Here is a 19,979-nt window from a genome sequence, read left to right on the forward strand (position 1 = left end):
GGGACACAGGATGCATCTGTGATGAAGCACGGGATACATGATGCAGCTGTGATGAAGCAGGGGACACATCTATGATTTTTCTCATTCATTTGCAGTATATGTTTTTTAATTTCATATACCAATTTCTGCTTGTGTAATGTGATAACAATATTCAAAAGTCTATTCATGCTTAAGCATGACTTGTCTTGTGATAAAATCCCTGAATAAATATTCAGTTATCAGTTATTTAAACACATCACCAAACATTGTTTCTAGCTGATGGATAAATGCATTGATGGAAAAATGAATGGATGAATGGATGGTTGGAAGAATATATACTGAAATTCAAAAGAAACATCACCCCAAGTAACAATGCATGAAAAGTTGTCATTTAAATATCTGGGTAATTTTTGTCAAAGCAGATGACAATAAAACAGCCCAAATGCATTATGGCAACAGCCATGGTAATCCGATGCACGTGATTTCTGTGCAAATTGAAATGCACATGCATTCCCCCATTTCATGCCCTATAAAAATCCACCCTGATTGGATAACATTCATGCGTTATTGAATTGCTACCACATGCCAAGACTGACAAGAAATTAGCAACACCAAGCCTTTGGACGATTGAAAGCTGCACAAACCGCCCGACAAGTAGCCAATGCATTTCAAGTCCACGACCATATACATAAGGACCATATACAGGCTCCAGCAATGGTACCAGACTACCAACACTACAGATGACTGAACATGTAGTGGAAGACCAAGGGACACCATCCGACGTCAGGATCATCAGATTGTGCGACAGTATCTTAAAGATCGCTTTGTTACAGCTGCGGAAACTGCTCGACAGACCATGGGGACACACCAGCGACACCTTAGTGCAGATACCGTGCATCGACGATTGACGAGCAGACACCTCCACTGTCACAGGCCACACCGAGGAGCCATTCTGACCGTCTTCAGTGGGCAACACAGCACTAGCATTGGCACCATCAGCAGTGGAGAAGAGTGCTCTTCTCAGACGAGAGCCATTACTGTATCTCAACAGCAGATGGCAGAGAGAGAGCCTGGCGACGCCGTGGGGAACGTTATTCGGATGCTTGTGTTGTTGAGAGAGAATCGTGGGGTGGTCCGAGCATGGTGTGGGGTCTTCCAGAACATCGGTCCAGGGAGAGGCAATGGTGTCACAGCACCTTGGTACATTGATCAAGTCTTGAGACCACACGTGATACCTCATTTGGCACATCGTCGCAACCATGAGTTTCAGCATGATAAGGGCAATAAGAGACTTCCTCAAGCAGAATGGCATCAGAACCATGCATTGGCCGCCCTCAGTCCTGATTTAAATCCCATTGAGCACCTATGGGACGAAATATAAAGAGGGCTGAATGATGTCCGACCAAGGCCAACAACTGTAGCTGAACTGCGTCAGAGTGTTGGCTCAAGTGCCTGTGGCCCCTTTTAACCGCCTCATCCATTCCATGTATCGACGTTGCACGGCAGTCATGAATGCACATGGCGGACACACGAGATACTGAATTGTGATGCCATTTTCTCAGAGACTAGTGTTGTGTTTCACTTTAAGAACATTTGACACTTGTTTTAGACCCTTAATGATGAGTGCCAGGCAGGGTAACAACAAGTACCATCTTTTAACGTCTTTTGGTATGACACATACGGGGATCCAACCTCTGATTTTCTGCTCTCCAAGCAGACACTCTACCACTATACCACGGAGGCAGTGACTTCACTTCTAGAGATGGATGTATACACAATGGTCACTTTCATTGGTCACAACAAAAGAAGCATAACATTTACCTTTGTACAACTGATAACAGAAATAGAAGATAGTTATTGGAATAGGAGATGACATAGAGACCACAATTTCATGAACGCAGTGTTTTCACAAGTAGAATGAGAATATTATTTCGCTTTTTGGAATGTCCTCTTTCGTGCAATAGGAGAATCAACGACTTGGGGCTGCTCCCTGGAGGGAGAACCATTTGTGTCTTGTGGTTATTTTGTGAATATATTTTATATAGTACACCCTGTTCTTCAATCTTATAACACATACATTCATAACATTGTTTTTTTGGTCAGCAAAAAGAAGAGATAAATGTTTTGGTCGTATTTTTTAACTTAACCAACATTGATGCGTATTTTGACTAATTTGTTTTTTTCTTTATACTTTAAGCTATTGATGAGACTTGGTATATGTGTTGCCCCTTTAGTACATCACCATAAGTAAACTTTGACTACCAATATATATATGTAGGACTCAGATCTATGGTTGGACTCTAACCGTGGCAGATTCTAACGTCATCTGTAAATGGACAATCAGTTCGATTGTTATAAGACATCATGCCTGAGATGACGACACGACTCCTTGCCTGTGATGACGCCACAACTCCTTGCCTGTGATGACGGCATGACTCCTTGTCTAAAATGACGCCACGACTCCTTGCCTGTGATGACGCCACGACTCCTTGCCTGTGATGACGTAATGTCTCATGTCCATTGCTGAAAGACACAGTGATCAGTCGAAAACGATGGAGTCGGACACCACAGAAAATGAAGGTTTTCTTTTGGCTGATTCATGTCGACAGAGGAAGAAACCAGTATTGAAAGACCCAAATGCCGAATCATTTTAAATAATTTTTTATAAAATCCAAGAAGTTCCTTGTGTAAAGGCTCTGAGCCTGAAGTGAGGAAGCGTGAAAACATGCAGGATTTTATCAACTCCGTCAAACAGTAGCATGGTGAGGAAGGTCTAAGAAAATTATTTCTACGATGAAACAAGAAATGTTTTCAAGACAAGTTTATATATCCAATCCCAGCACCAATGATGCTGTTCCAAAGGGGAAATGATAAAAATATTCCAGAGAAATCACAACATTGATCATCAAGAGTCTGCCTCTATACAAGAATAAATACGACGTTTAGTGCGATAGAAATTGTTCTACGTGATAATTATTAATATTGTATGATAATCTGGCCTAGATCTGAGTATGCGCCAATATCTACCCCATATGTGGAATCTGCCATAGATATGAGAATCCACCATGGATCAGAGTCCTGCCATAGATCTGAGTCCACCATACATTCGAGCTGTTATTTCTATCCAATTCAGCACTTGTTTCCATATATCTTCCATGTCTTTTTGCATTCATAAAAGAAATAGGCCATTCCGGGTGCCTCCTGCCATGAGTGCTGGAATACTGCTAAACGAGGCTTAACTGCGAGGCTCACTGACTTCTTTACAAGCCAGATACTGTTTGATAAGTCTTTGCTTACATTAGCTCTAATGATTTCTTGTCCCTACTTTCTAGGTTATTTTTGTCAAAGCTGTCAACATTTTATTGTTGACATTTTTCTTGAAATGTCAAGTCAACTTGAGAAACTAGATACCAGTCACCTCATCACATTTCACATATGTTTTGACATAATCTTTTTGTAGAACGTACAACTTTCTCACAAATGAAATAGTTACATTTTCTCAAAGTGTATTATATTTCTTTTTCTTAAGATATTTACCATTGGAGCAAAATCACAATATTTCCTCGAAAATATTCATTAAATGTTCTTCTTTTTTTATTAATTTGTGTTACAATTCATTTTTATTAAATTACATGTACTTTCAATGTATGTCAAATTTGTAAAATAATGTTTTATGATTTTCAAAATATGACAATTTTCGCTTTAAAAATACATGTAATTCCAACTGAAAAAGATGCATGCATTTCCTGAAGGTTCCTTTAAGGACTACTAATCCCCCGAAAATAAAACAGCTTGTGCAAGTCTAAACCTTATTGGAGTATGAAAGCTTCAGGGAACAGAGGGAAAAGCGATTAAGGAAGAACCGCCCTTCGCTGTTGCAGTGGTGAAAGATTACTCAAGTTTGGACTGATTATCTCCCTTGGTTTACGATTCCCTCAGGCCAGCTTGCTGTGTTTCGCTGCACTATAGCACCATCCTGTCCTGAGTCGTCCATGCTTCCAGAAATATTTTCTGAAGTGAGATCCTGTTGTGTGGCAACAGTATAATGAGATTTTATGAAATTTAAGAAAAATTGTTTCAAAATTTAAAGTAGCTGTATCAAATTTGTGCAGTAAGTGTCATATGATGTTTGTCTGTAGTAATGAATTTTGATTAAATTTAGAGTAGAATGATAATTTGTGAGAAAAAAACCCTTCTTAAACCTAGAACAATTGTCTCAAAGCAGAAAGACACAAGTGTGAATTTGAAATATAATATTCTCAGCATCATAGGTCATTTATGATATAAGAGAAAACAGACCTTCGAAAATATCAAAGTCCTCATTAAGCAATGATTTAAAGCATCATAAAGACAACAGATTAAAAGAAAGTAATTTAATTCTAATTATTCTTTGAACAATTTATGGGTTTTAACAAAAGATAGACTTCTACAAAGAAATTTGATGGGAAATATATATTGTAAGTAAATCTGTCCTCGCGGATGGTTATCTTCTACTGGACGAAGGTTAGTTGCTTTTTGCTTTTCTCTGCCTGTTCTTAAATATCTGGATATAGATTCTAAGCGATAAGACAAGACTCTTATAAGTTAATGTTATGATGCTAATTTAGATGTTATGAGTTTACATAATCTTTGTGTTCAAAAGTTGCAATATTTTTTTATATTTTTTCTTCTTCCCATATTAGAGACAAGTTAAACAATGCATGAAAAATAAACAGTAATTATGTGCACTGTTTTTTACCCAAGTTCTTTGTTGAACAGCATTGGTTGAGTCACTGAAAATAATTTCTGACTAACGGCACAATGTTTATATTTCAAAAGTTGAATACATGAGCGATGTATTATTTTTATCATAAAAGTACCGAAAATCTTTTTTCTGTGTTTTTCTGGAGTGGTTCTTACTGAATTTGTAATATGTTCTAGTTTCGTCCTTCACCATGGGTCATCATCCTTTGAAAATTTTGTTTGATGTGTAAAATCTTCTCTTCAGATGATCTACTACAACTTTTGTTATTTAATACCAGTTCAAATATAAGAATGGTAGACCCTGCCCATGGAGTTGAAACTTCATATTAAGTTATTTCCTTTTTTTAATTTCTTGCTTCAGAGTTCCATCGACCCAAAATTTCCCAAATGTGGAATCAAATTAAAATTTGAGAACTGTCTGTTTTCTTCCTACTGACTCTGTTCACCAATTTCAGTAATGAAGAAAACTGAAAAATTGGTCAATATTAAATTAAAGTAACCCTTTGAATTGTCATTGGAAATTTATTTTTTTACTTTGTTTTCCCCCAGCCGACAATTATTTCCAGAAATCATTTAAAAATCACTTTTAAAATTTTTAAAATTTCTTTTTTACTGCTGATCCTGTTTTTTGGAGTCCTTAAACCAAGTGATTGGTACATGTTTACGTCTAGTACACTGTTTTGATATCATGTGTCATGGTCATGATGTCATGTCACATGTTCTTTTGCCATTATCGTGATGACACAATGTAATCTCATACAAGATTCACTCTAAAACTATAGTGGTTTTGAGATAAAGGCTCATGCTAAGGTGATTTCACTTTGATATCTGATAAATCAGAAATAACATCTAATCATTGCTCACTAGACAAAGATAAAAGTTTTTTTCGAAATAGATTGTGTTTTCATAAAATAGAAATCTCTGCAGTGCCATTGAATGTATATATCGTTAAAGACAATGTCACTCAATGATATTGACCTTTTATTTTGATCCCTGTTCAAAGAGGGAGTTGATGATGGGTTTAGTGACATCAGGCATATACTACCTGAATATGTTCAAGAAGTTTGAATCCAATTTTCAATATGGCCACCAAAACAGACCATTCATAGCTATGAATGGTGATAATCATAATATGTTTTGTTTGTTTATAGTTTAACACCGCACTCAGCAATATTCCAGCTATATGACAGCGGTCTGTAAATAATTGAGTCTGGACCAGACAATCCAGTGATTGACATCATGAGCATCGATCCACGCAATTGGGATCTATGACATGAAACAATCAAGTCAGTGAATCTGACCACCTGATCCCGTCATAATATGTAATACATCCACATGTAGTTAGTAGTGTTTCTCAATATGTATGTTCTTGCTTTTGCAATATAATTTCAACCTTGATTTTATAGTTTACCCCTTTTGTGGTCTACTGGTAGGGGTGTTCTATTCCCGGACGCATCATACCAAAAGACGTTAAAAGATGGTACTTGTTGTTATCCTGCCTGGTGCTTGGATCTAAGGGACTAGTTGGCTTGGAGTCAGTATACTGTGTCTGAGTGGGGTATTCATGTTAAACTGCAGCATGGTATCTTAGTGGGCTAGCACTATAAAATCAGTATTAGTCCGCACATGCTCGCACACTCACACATGCGATGAAAGTGCAATAATTTTAAACGTGACGTTTAACCCCATTTCACCTCACCACCTTTATGGTTTAACTTCATAATTCACAGACACCATCCTCATGTCAGTTACATGCAGCATCACAGCGTCCATGACAACACTGAGTAGTGATTGTGTTATTAACACACATTTGTTGTGCTGATTTTGAGAGTTGGTACTCTGTATGTTGCAGGTTAGAATACATCCCAGTAAGATCTGCTTGTCGTACAAAGCAACTAAAGACTGGGTAATGATCATTTACAGGCCATAGTGGTACACTTGGAATATTGCTTCGTGTGGAGTTGAGCAACAAATAAACAAAACAAAAAGTAAATCCTTGAGTAATCGGACTCTTGAGTGCTCAGCTCATCACACACTCCAGATGACCACACATACTGTATAAGGTTTCCTGGACTGGCTTTTGTCATCTTCCCGAGGCAAGAGAGTTAACTGGCTTTAAAAGTCCAGTTTCCACCCTTGCCGAACTAGGCTGGAATTACTGGGCTCGATTGAAGCGCTACAGGTGGCTATTACCAGTTATGTCCCTTCCAAGCCTCTCCTATGGACCAATCAAAATCTACATGACAGTTTACGAACTGAATTTCGATTTTGGTGCACGATTTTGATTGGACTATGCATAGACTTGTAACCAGCCTAGTTCGGTAAGGGTGGAAACTGGACTTTTATAGTCAGTTAACTCCCTTGCCTCAGGAAGATGGGCTTTTGTATGTAGATGAGTAGAGGATGCTACACAACTAAACATTGCTACCAAACAGGCTAAGTCTCCAGAAATGTATCTTATTTTTCATAATAGTTTTATGGACATATTTTCCATAAAAAACCAAATCATTCAAATATGGCACTTGTAGATCATGGTTAGAAGAGGTCTTCAGCAACCCATGCTTGCCAGAAAAGGCGACTATGCTTGTCATAAAATTCGACCAACGGGATCGGGTGGTCAGGCTCGCTGACTTGATTGATGCATGTAATTGTATTCCAATAACTTGGATTTCACTGGATTGTCTGATCCAAACTTGATTATTTACAGACTGCCATCATGAAGCTGGAATATTGCTAAGTGCAGCATCAAACAACAAACAAATGAAAATGAAATAAATGAAATATGGATTAAGTGATAAAAGATATACCATGTATTTAATAATAACAGGAACATGTTTACAAAATATTAAATATATTCATATTCTCTACATAAAGCATTAACAAGCATGAAGAATGTACAAAATAATAGAATGCCTAAGCCAAAGCAACACAAAATGAGCTTTACCTGCAGCTTGTCCTGCTCATAGCATACACCTTCATCCATGCCCACAGTGTTAATCAGATCTAAATTGTCAATAAATTAATCTGTTTGGTTTCTTCTTCTCTATTAAATGTTAAGAGCTGTTGACTGTTTGTTGACAGTTTGTTACCAGCTTGTAAGCTAGGCACCACATTTGTGAGGGTTTCCAGCGACCTGCATGAGATGGCAAGCATGTATCGAACAACAACCAAGCACCTCAAAAACAGTGTGCAAATTAACACTTGCCGACCAACTTTGAAAATTTGTAATGGCCATGTTTCTGTGTAGTGTCACTGCATAATTGATCAACAACTTTTAAAACTTGTTCACAGAGATGCATTTTTGAAGGTTTTTGACTGGTATATTGTTATGCTGGAGATTTTGATGTGTGATGTGATATTTGATATTCTTTGTGTGTGACAGTCAGGTCATTGATATAACATTGTGGCATTCAGGGCAATGATTGGGAGACATTCTCAAACCTGTAAATATTTTTTCAATGCTGATCATGTCATCACTATCATTATACTTCTACAGTTATGACATGCAGGTATTAAGGTCACTTCCTGTATTCCTTGTCTGTGACATTCAGGTCATCACAATCACATCCCACATTCCTTGTCTGTCACAATCAGGTCATAATGTCGCATCCTGCATTCCTTGTATGTGACAATTAGGTCATAATGTCACATCCTGCATTCATTGTCTGTGACATTCAGGTCATCACAATCACATCCCCTATTCCTTGTCTGTCACAATCAGGTCATAATGTCGCATCCTGCATTCCTTGTATGTGACAATTAGGTCATAATGTCACATCCTGCATTCATTGTCTGTCACAATCAGGTCATAATGTCACATCCTGCATTCCTTGTCTGTCACAATCAGGTCATAATGTCACATCCTGCATTTATTGTCTGTGACATTCAGGTCATCACAATCACATCCCACATTCCTTGTCTGTCACAATCAGGTCATAATGTCGCATCCTGCATTCCTTGTATGTGACAATCAGGTCATAATGTCACATCCTGCATTCCTTGTCTGTGACATTCAGGTCATCACAATCACATCCCACATTCCTTGTCTGTCACAATCAGGTCATAATGTCACATCCTGCATTCCTTGTATGTGACAATTAGGTCATAATGTCACATCCTGCATTCATTGTCTGTCACAATCAGGTCATAATGTCACATCCTGCATTCCTTGTCTGTCACAATCAGGTCATAATGTCACGTCCTGCATTCCTTGTCTGTGACATTCAGGTCATCACAATCACATCCCACATTCCTTGTCTGTCACAATCAGGTCATAATGTCGCATCCTGCATTCCTTGTATGTGACAATCAGGTCGTAATGTCACATCCTGCATTCATTGTCTGTCACAATCAGGTCATAATGTCACATCTTGCATTCATTGTCTGTCACAATCAGGTCATAATGTCACATCCTGCATTCATTGTCTGTCACAATCAGGTCATAATGTCACATCCTGCATTCCTTGTCTGTCACAATCAGGTCATAATATCACATCCTGCATTTATTGTCTGTCACAATCAGGTCATAAAGTCACATCCTGCATTCCTTGTCAGTCACAATCAGGTCATAATGTCACATCCCACATTCCTTGTCTGTAACAATCAGGTCATCACAATCATATCCTGAATTGCTTAGTTCTTTGTAAATATGAATTAATCAATACAAGAGAATAAATAACCAATTATCCCAAAACAGTATTAGGAATTTTGTATATTTGTGAAAGTTCCAAAGACAAAAGAATCCATCTTTCAACTATGTCATAGTTATGAAAATATTTCCATTGAAACATATCACAAGCAATCATATAAAACATAACTTATCTTGAGTTTTGTTGGAATTTGACTGCCAGCCGTGAATTTTCTAATGTCCACAACACAAATACAGATTATTCTTCCATGGACTTCTTCCAAATGTAGTTAAACTTTCTTTTAGAATGTTTTGGGTCGAGATAAGTCAAAAGTCAAGGTCAGCATTCAGGATTTCGGTTATGTCAATGTCAGGCAAGGCTACCTCTAACATAAATGTTTGTGCCATGTCTGTCAAAGGTCAAGGTTATTGTGTAACATGGTTGCAATGTTCATTGCCAGTTCCTGTTGCACTTTCTCTTGTACAATTGTACAAGAAGTTGTCTTGAATAACGTCAAGGTCTGGAAGTAATGCTTTTGGAATGGAATTAAATGGTGGTATTATAAGACTTAAGATGCTTTGAGGAAATGGGGGTCAGGGTTGATTTTGTTTTTACAAATACCTGCAAACATCTTTTGAAAAGGCCATTTGAATATGCTGCACAAAGTCACATTATTGCCAGTGTCTACTGGTCTCCTCATAGCAGCTGCCGGGCAAGAGTGGGCAATTTAAGTCATTGCAATTGATTGTGCAGAGTTGCATCTCTTAGGCATGCCGGGAACATAGGATCTTAGGTACATATAAACATGGTTCACCATGACTCTGTCTCCACAGAAATCACTGACCAATGAAGCTGAAACGTCACAAACTTCCCTCTATCAATTATGACATGTACATTTTTCAAGAGGTTTGAATCTGATTTTCAGTAGTGCTGTGATGTGGTTGTCTTGATTATCTAAACCATGAGAACCATTTGACTCCATAGAGTGAGTGAATGAATGTTGTTTAGCGCCAAGCAAACCAGTGCCTAAAAACATAGCTACATGCCATCCAGTGTGACAAGGTGACATGTAATGGTATGTGACAAGCCAATCCAATTGGTTGACCCTTACAACAGCAATTGGATTCCGAGGGCCTTTTCAAGCCTGGGTCTACATGTGGTAACTTCAGTGAACTAGTCTGTGACTGGAACCTGCATGTTTTCACCATCAATATATAGGTAGATCAAGGGAACCCTAAACATTGAAGTAAACTGACATGACAATGTGTAGTCCGTAAATTCGGATATGCTAGCAACAGCCAGTCATCAAGCATTTGGCAACATCTGCAGGATTCAATGTCCATGTCGACCCTTGTAGATCCAGGGTTATATAGGTCTTCAGCAACCCATTCTTGCTGTAACAGGCGACGAAGGGATCAGGGATCAGCCTCGCTGACTTCGTAGATGCATGTCATCGATCCCAATTGCGTAGATCGATGCTCATAATGTCAATCACTGTATTGTCTGGTCCAGACTCAATTATTTACATACCATCATCATACAGCTGGGATATTGAGTGCTGCATTAAACAACAAACAAACAATGTACATGTCAGTCAATACCCCTTGTTATTTGTGCTACCCTTGAAGACTGCCTTGGGTGAGGCTGGCAAAGAAGAGCTTTGTTTGTGCTAGCTCAGAAGTGGAACAACTGGATCTGCATGTTCTCCCGACAAGATGGACCAGCAGGGGATCATTTGCTCTTGTGGGTTCTTCTTAACCCTCTGAATCCATCCCAATGTTCAAGAGCTATGGCACCCTTGCACTGCACCATGTAATAAGTCTATCATTGAAGGAAGCTGTCCATAGAGCTGTGGATACCTACACTCCTACTCAGCCAAGAATGTGTCACTCCTATGAAAATGTGACACTTGTGTCAGAGAGACCTGACTGACCAAGAGAAGGCATCTCTGTTGATACACTTCTTCATCCAGAGAGTATTTGTGATGGTCTGTCTGTTGATACACTTGTTCATCCAGAGAGTATTTGTGTTGATACACTTGTTCATCCAGGAGTATTTGTGATGGTCTGTCTGTTGATACACATGTTCATCCAGGGAGTATGTGTGATGGTCTCTCTGTTGATACACTTGTTCATCCAGGAGTATGTGTGATGATCTGTCTGTTGATACACTTGTTCATCCATGAGTATTTGTGATGGTCTCTCTGTTGATAAACTTGTTCATCCAGGGAGTATTTGTGATGATCTGTCTGTTGATACACTTGTTCATCCAGGAGTATTTGTGATGATCTGTCTGTTGATACACTTGTTCATCCAGGGAGTATGTGTGATGGTCTCTCTGTTGATACACTTGTTCATCCAGGAGTATTTGTGATGATCTGTCTGTTGATACACTTGTTCATCCATGAGTATTTGTGATGATCTGTCTGTTGATACACTTCTTCATCCAGGGAGTATGTGTGATGGTGTGTCTGTTGATACACTTGTTCATCCAGGGAGTATGTGTGATGGTATCTCTGTTGATACACTTGTTCATCCAGGAGTATTTGTGATGGTCTCTCTGTTGATAAACTTGTTCATCCAGGGAGTATTTGTGATGATCTGTCTGTTGATACACTTGTTCATCCATGAGTATTTGTGATGATCTGTCTGTTGATACACTTGTTCATCCAGGGAGTATGTGTGATGGTCTCTCTGTTGATACACTTGTTCATCCAGGAGTATTTGTGATGATCTGTCTGTTGATACACTTGTTCATCCATGAGTATTTGTGATGATCTGTCTGTTGATACACTTCTTCATCCAGGGAGTATGTGTGATGGTCTCTCTGTTGTTACACTTGTTCATCCATGAAGTTTGAAGACAACTTCAATTTTTGTCATGATTGAAAATGTTTGCCTACAGCAACCACATTCTGTGTTTTAAACCTTGATGTCTTTGGGATGCACTTCAGGCATGTTACTGAGGATTGTGTTTGTCACACATATAATTTACACAATTGGTCGTGGTAATTCTCAATAACATATCCCTCAACAAAGCTCGAGAAGGTGAGCAGACTTGTGCCCCGTACCTTGCATTATATGGTGGCCATAAACTATCTCATGTTGGAGACATGTTTGAACAATAGACCTTCTGGGGCCATATTCATAAATATTCTTGGAGTGCTAAACAAGTCCTAAGTCTGATAAAACTCAATAATAATAATAGTAATAGAAATAATAAAAGTTACTCTTTATTCTCAGAATTTGCATATTCATAAACTTTTAGTACTAAGAGTACTCATAAAGTTGAGAGTACCCAAGAGGACTTTCACTGACTTTTCTTAACCCTTCAAAATGGCCGTCATTCACAGACAGGGATCGATATGCCACCTGGGAACTATGAGGGAGTATATGGTGGTATTTGAAGAGAATAAAGTGACTGCCAAATAAGTATTCATTTCCACACAATCTGTGACAATCAGTTCATGTTCAGTCATTGACTCACAAACATAACATTAGAGCTGTACCTACCATGCATCACTTCTGCATATCAAATGGAAATGACAACAACACTGCATGACTAGACTCCAGATGCCCCTAAAACTGTCACCTAAAAATTGTTGAAAAAATTACACACTTTACGGTGTGGCTTCACTGAAACAGGAAACATACATGGATGCGTCTCATCTTGATGTAGCAGGGTGTGGAGTCTTACAGAACACATCCTTACCTTGTCAGCTTGCTGACAGTGTTAACCTCTTTGGTCATGTGGACAAGGCATCCGACTTCTGACCATCACGGGAATCAGCAATTTTATGGCTGCTACATTGGCGCCCAACATTGGGCTGAGCATGTTCATATAAAATTAGAGCGAAATATGCCTCAGTACCCTTCTATGCGTCCCCAGACGTGCCTTCTGTTGATGGAGGAGTATGTAGCAGGGCGTGGACTCATCCCACAGATGACATCCTTACCTTGTCAGCTTGCTGACGGGGTTAACCTCTTTGGTCATATGGACATGGTGTCCGACCTCTGATCAGAAAGTCCGTGTTTTGAATCCCATCACGGGACTAGGAAATTTTATGTCAATTTTTTTTGTCAAAATGCCACACTGGACCATTTTTCATCACACTTTTATTAAACATTCATCTCTAAATCTGAATTTGTCCACATCCTTTGACTTTGCAATGAAGTGATAATTTTGAAAGACTGAGTTTTCCGAAGTTGAGAAAAAGTGATATAACACTTTGATAGAACTATTGGCATACAAGAGTTACCTCCCCTTAAATTGTCTCCCTTTGTCGTAAGTGACTAGTCCCTATACGTTAGATCATCAATGACAATGTTTCCTTAAAAACTGAAAATTTCTCATTTAACTTGTCAATAAAGACTCTTCGTTTCGCAAAGCACCATTTTTTTTTTCTCGACCAGCAAGTATTCTTTTGCTTCAAACAGCTGTCTCCCAGTTTTCAAGAATACTTTTTGTTAAAATTGATTTTGTATATGATCATATCTAAATGTATGATAAAGATCATGACCCTAAAGATTTTGTGATACTTTTGTTTCTATTTTGTAAGATTTTGCAAACACGAAACTACTTTTTGAGCCGCAAATACAAGGGGTGGTTACCCATCCCTGTGTGTTGGGTTGGGAGAATTTTCATTTCAAGGTTTTACATTTGTAATGAAATAATTTAATTTTCTGGTAAACAACTATACAAAAAGTATATATAATAAATAGGATATTCCATGTGTTGAGTGAAATATGATGCTTTTCTCTCATCGAGTGACTTGGAGGAGGGGATCTCCTTTACCTTTGATGAGAGAAACATGATTATTCACTCCACACATGAAATATCCTCAATTTATTACTGGCCATGATTAAGTATCACAATGTTTGTTTATATATGACTCAGGTAATAAATTCACTTACCACTGTTACTGGGATATTCACTGGGATATTTACTTGGATTGTATTTGGAGTGTGCTTTTGGGGAATGGACAATCACAAAATTATCATTACATTGGGCGCAGTAGTGCATAGCAGTGTGCTTCAAACAACATTCCTCTCTCAGTTTTGATCATTAGAGTGGTTCCCCTTTGATTTAGGTTGCTCCAAAATTCATACAGGAAAATAACTAAAATATGATTGTTTTCATAAGACAATTAAAGAAAATGTTTAAACATCCTTTTTTTTTACTAATGTCTTTTTATTAATTTCAGAGGATTAATCATGAGTGTTTTTGGAAACATGAAAGCATTGTGAAAATAACAATTTGTTATTTAAAAATAATTTTGAAGGATGTGCCCTCAAAAGAAACTAGTGCTATTTACTTCTTTGGTATTGTGCAGAATTTTACTCTTAAAAGTGATCAAAGTATATTGCATATTGATAATGTTGATAAAATTAGGTTCATTCCCATCGATAAAGACATTTGAAGTTATGTTATTAAAAATAGCCTGTTCGAAGAATTGAAAATTATTGATTTAACATTAACATATTTATAGAAACAAACAAACTAATAATCATGTATCCTATTTTCTCAGATACTTTATTTTATAACAGGTGCTTGCTATTGAGTCACATGACACATCACATGATATGTGATATTCCTCAAGTCAAAGAGTTCTAATATTTCTATGATTAGTACAGGATTTACCTTAGATACCGTGGAAATGAACCATGAAGATCCGGGGTAGAATAGGTCTTCAGCAGCCCATGCTTACTGTAAAAGGCGACTATGCTTGTAGTAAGAGGCAGCTAACGGGGTCGAGTGGCCAGGCTCACTGACTTGGTTGATGCATGTCATCGATCCCAATTGTTTGGATTGATGCTCATGATGTCAATCACTGGATTGTCTGGTCCAGACTTGATTATTTACAGACTGCCATCATATAGCTGGAATATTGCTGAGTGCGGCGTTTAACCATAAACCAACCAATCGTGTAAATTCTCTCTAAGTGTTACTCTCACAGTGCTCTTAGATTAAGTTTGTCATTGAACCTACACTCACCTAAGATTTTTCTACGTGAGTTAAGAGTATTCTTAAGAAAATTTTCAGAAGGTTTATGAATACAGCCCCTGATCTGCAATTGGACATGATCAAGAGGGTAACCCCATCAGCAAGCTTACAAAGTGAGGAAGGAGTTTCGGGATGACTCGACAACCTTCTCCACTTGCACAGTGGGTCCAGACTGTGTCCTGGGTACAAGTGACGTCATTAAATGATTTCATGTTGGGGATAATGAGTTTGCTGCACTATATGTATCTCTGGAGCTGCTCTTTGTTGCCCACAATCATCTTCTGGGCTGTCTGTTTCTGCTTGTTGTGGAGAAACAGTTCTTGTTCTTTCTGTGTGTATCCAGCCAATGGCATTATGTACAAATCTAGTGCCAACAATGGAGGATGTCATCCACTAAACCACCTGGCCGGGAGAATGGAAGCTGCCGATCATATAATTTATTGTTATAAGTATCTAATATACCAAAAAAAAGAAATGAACAGGTGATTTTAGATGTATATATTATATATAAAATTTATAATCAACTGATGGTAATCAATCTTGGCATGTTTTCGCTGTTCACTTGCTATAAGATTGTGATAGCATGCAAATGAAAACCCAACATTTGAATAGCCCACAAGTGATGTTGCACGTGCATGTCATGTTGGTGTGTTTTGGCACCAGGCTCTCAGGTGGTTGTCAATGCAATTTTTCCATCTCTTCACCAAATTTCTGCAGTTTCTGATTCTTTATAAACAAATCAGTCCCAATCCATGCAGAAGTGACCAATTCATTTTTGGTATTGATTTTAACAATCACACTGACAGTTGCAAGGGATGGGTACCGCACACAGTTATTGTCAACCTGTGGCAGAACCCTCAATGACCTGGTGGCACAACCCTCCATGACCTGTTGGCACAACCCTCAATGACCTGTTGGCACAACCCTCCATGACCTGGTGATACAACCCTCCATGACCTGTTGGCACAACCCTCCATGACCTGGTGATACAACCCTCCATGACCTGTTGGCACAACCCTCCATGACCTGGTGATACAACCCTCCATGACCTGTTGGCACAACCCTCCATGACCTGGTGATACAACCCTCCATGACTTGGTTGCACAACCCTCCATGACCTGGTGATACAACCCTCCATGACCTGTTGGCACAACCCTCCATGACCTGGTGATACAACCCTCCATGACTTGGTGGCACAACCCTCCATGACCTGTATGCACAACCCTATATGACCTGTTAGCACAACCCTCCATGACTTGGTGGCACAACTCTCCATGACCTGTTGGCACAACCCTATATGACCTGTTAGCACAACCCTCCATGACCTGTTGGCACAACCCTCCATGACCTGTTGGCACAACCCTCCATGACCTGTTGGCACAACCCTTCATGACCTGGTGGCACAACCCTCCATGACCTGTTGGCACAACCCTCCATGACCTGTTGGCACAACCCGCCATGACCTGTTGACACAACCCTCCATGACCTGGTGGCACAACCCTCCATGACCTGGTGGCACAACCCTACCATGTATATCTATAGCTATTTAAAGGTGATTTAATATTGGGTCAAATTATTACATATGCCATCTTCAAGATACCCTAGAAAATGATGCTTCTCAATGACAGCCATGGGAAACAAAATTGGGCATCATAAGCTAAAAGCATGTTATACGAATGTGGATATGGTTATATTTGATTGCACCAACATCTAGATATGCCACAGCATTTCTACATCAGTTGACCCAGACCTTAAAAGATATGTACATCCCAAAATGGCATAGTTCCTTGTCCATTTCTAGCAAAGTAAATTACGACACTAAATTTAAGGCTAGAGTAAATTTACATAATTTAAGAACAGCTCTTTCTCAATTTCGTTGTGGCTCACATGATGATCTATTTATTGAAACAGGCAGATATGAAGGTGTTGCAAGAGAACATAGACAATGTAGGACTTGTAAAACTGATTGTATTGAAGATGAATATCACTTGTTATGTGTCCAGTGTATAAAGATTTAAGAGCAAACTATCTAAATAACTATTTCTACCACAACCCAATGGTAACAAACTTTTGATATTAATGACATGTGATTGCACAAAAACTGTGAGAAATTTGTCAATGTTCATTTATGAAACTGAGCAATGAAACTAAGAAAATGTCTGAACTTGTAACACGCCCCAGACAATGGACTATAGGCCTTTGGCCTCATCACTACCATGGAAGAAGATTGATTGACTTGGTGGCACAACCTTCAATGACTTGGTAAAGACTCAGACTCCTGCTGTGGCTCTGGCCCCTGCTGTGGCTCTGACTCTGGCCCATGCTGTGGTTCTGACTCTGGCCCATGCTGTGGTTCTGACTCTGGCTCCTGCTGTGGCTGTTGCTCTGGCTCCTGCTGTGGCTCTGACTCTGGCTCTTGATGTGGCTCTGACTCTGGCTCCTGCTGTGGCCCTGACTCTGGCTCCTGCTGTGGCTCTGACTCTGGCTCCTGCTGTGGCTGTGGCTCTGGCCCCTGCTGTGGCTCTGACTCTGGCCCATGCTGTGGTTCTGACTCTGGCCCATGCTGTGGTTCTGACTCTGGCCCCTGCTGTGGCTGTTGCTCTGGCTCCTGCTGTGGCTCTGACTCTGGCCCATGCTGTGGTTCTGACTCTGGCTCCTGCTGTGGCTCTGACTCTGGCTCCTGATGTGGCTGTGACTCTGGTTCCTGCTGTGGCTGTGACTGGCTCCTGCTGTGGTTCTGACTCTGGCTCCTGCTGTGGTTCTGACTCTGGCTCATGCTGTGGCTCTGACTCTGGCTCCTGCTGTGGCTCTGACCCCTGTTGTGGCTGTTGCTCTGGCTCTTGCTGTGGCTCTGACTCTGGCTCCTGCTCTGACTCTGACTCTGGTTCCTGCTGTGGCTGTGACTGGCTCCTGCTGTGGTTCTGGCTCTGGCTCCTGCTGTGGCTCTGACTCTGGCTCCTGCTGTGGTTCTGACTCTGGCTCCTGCTGTGGCTGTGACTCTGGCTCCTGCTGTGGCTCTGACTCTGGCTCCTGCTGTGGCTCTGACCCCTGTTGTGGCTGTTGCTCTGGCTCTTGCTGTGGCTCTGACTCTGGCTCCTGCTCTGACTCTGACTCTGGTTCCTGCTGTGGCTGTGACTGGCTCCTGCTGTGCCTCTGACTCTGGCTCCTGCTGTGGCTGTGACTCTGGCTCCTGCTGTGGCTCTGACCCCTGCTGTGGCTTTAGCTTTGGCTTCTGCTGTGACTCTTCATCACGTAATGATAAATGCCCTATTTATCCAATCTAACAACTAAGATAGTTTAATTATTTATGTATGTTGTAATTAGAATTTCCAACTTTCAAATCCTATTTGAATAAAGCTTGTGGCCCATGCTTCGATTGTTTGACCAACCTGTGTAAATAACCACGGTGATCCTGGTACCTCTGTTTCAATTTGACTTGTTGGTTTGTTTGTGTGACATACCTGCTAGCACTGGCTGCTTGTTGCTGGTTGAGATCTGTGGTCCCTTCACTAACATTTCACACTTCTACTGATGCCAGTCATTAAAGCTGCATGGACTTGTCTGATCCAGTCAAGTTGTAAGTACCCACAATTCAAACAATTCACCGATGACTGACTGACTCCTCTTTATGCTACTAATCAGTCTGGCTTTTATTATGAACACCAGACAGTGATGCCGAACCCTCACCAGACGATGCCATGTTGTGGATCAGAGATCTTGAATGCCATGCTGTGAATCACAGACCTTGAATGCCATTTTGGGATCACAGACCATGAATGCCATGTTGTGAATTACAGACCGCAGATGCCATGTTGTGAATCACAGACTGTAAATGCCATGCTGTGAATTACAGACCGCGAATGCCATGTTGTGGATCAGAGATCTTGAATGCCATGCTGTGAATCTCAGACCTCGAATGCCATGTTGGGATTACTGACCGTGACTACCATGTTGGGATCACTGACTGTGAATGCCATGTTGGGATCACTGACCGTGAATACCATGTTGGGATCACTAACTGTGAATACCATGTTGGGATCACTGACTGTGAATGCCATGTTGGGATCACTGACTGTAAATGCCATGTTGTGAATTACAGACCGCGAATGCCATGTTGTGGATCAGAGATCTTGAATGCCATGCTGTGAATCTCAGACCTCGAATGCCATGTTGTGGATCTCAGACCTCGAATGCCATGTTGTGGATCAGAGATCTTGAATGCCATGCTGTGAATCTCAGACCTCGAATGCCATGTTGCGGGTCACTGACTGTGAATGCCATGTTGGGATCACTGACTGTGAATGCCATGTTGCTGATCACTGACTGTGAATGCTATGTTGGGATCACTGACTGTGAATGCCATGTTGGGATCACTGACTGTGAATGCCCTGTTGGGATCACTGACTGTGAATGCCATGTTGGGGTCACTGACTGTGAATGCCATGTTGGGATCACTGACTGTGAATGCCATGTTGCTGATCACTGACTGTGAATGCCATGTTGGGATCACTGACTATGAATGCCATGTTGGGATCACTGACTGTGAATGCCATGTTGCTGATCACTGACTGTGAATGCCATGTTGGGATCACTGACTGTGAATGCCATGTTGGGATCACTGACTGTG

General features: G+C 40.1%; 1 protein-coding gene across 1 annotated transcript; it reads right to left on the reverse strand.

The window, feature by feature from the left end:
- Positions 1-17,603: 17,603 nt before the first annotated feature.
- On the reverse strand, positions 17,604-18,868 carry LOC139471038 (activating signal cointegrator 1 complex subunit 2 homolog). Its single transcript, XM_071253339.1, has 2 exons — positions 18,814-18,868; positions 17,604-18,595 (listed from the first exon to the last, which is right to left on the reverse strand). Exons 1-2 carry the CDS (start codon positions 18,866-18,868, stop codon positions 17,604-17,606), a joined length of 1,047 nt encoding a protein of 348 aa, XP_071109440.1.
- Between the last annotated feature and the right edge of the window lie 1,111 nt (positions 18,869-19,979).

Source organism: Haliotis cracherodii, unplaced genomic scaffold (assembly GCF_022045235.1).
Source record: "Haliotis cracherodii isolate W230 unplaced genomic scaffold, xgHalCrac1.p SCAF_21, whole genome shotgun sequence".
Lineage (NCBI taxonomy): Eukaryota > Metazoa > Mollusca > Gastropoda > Lepetellida > Haliotidae > Haliotis > Haliotis cracherodii.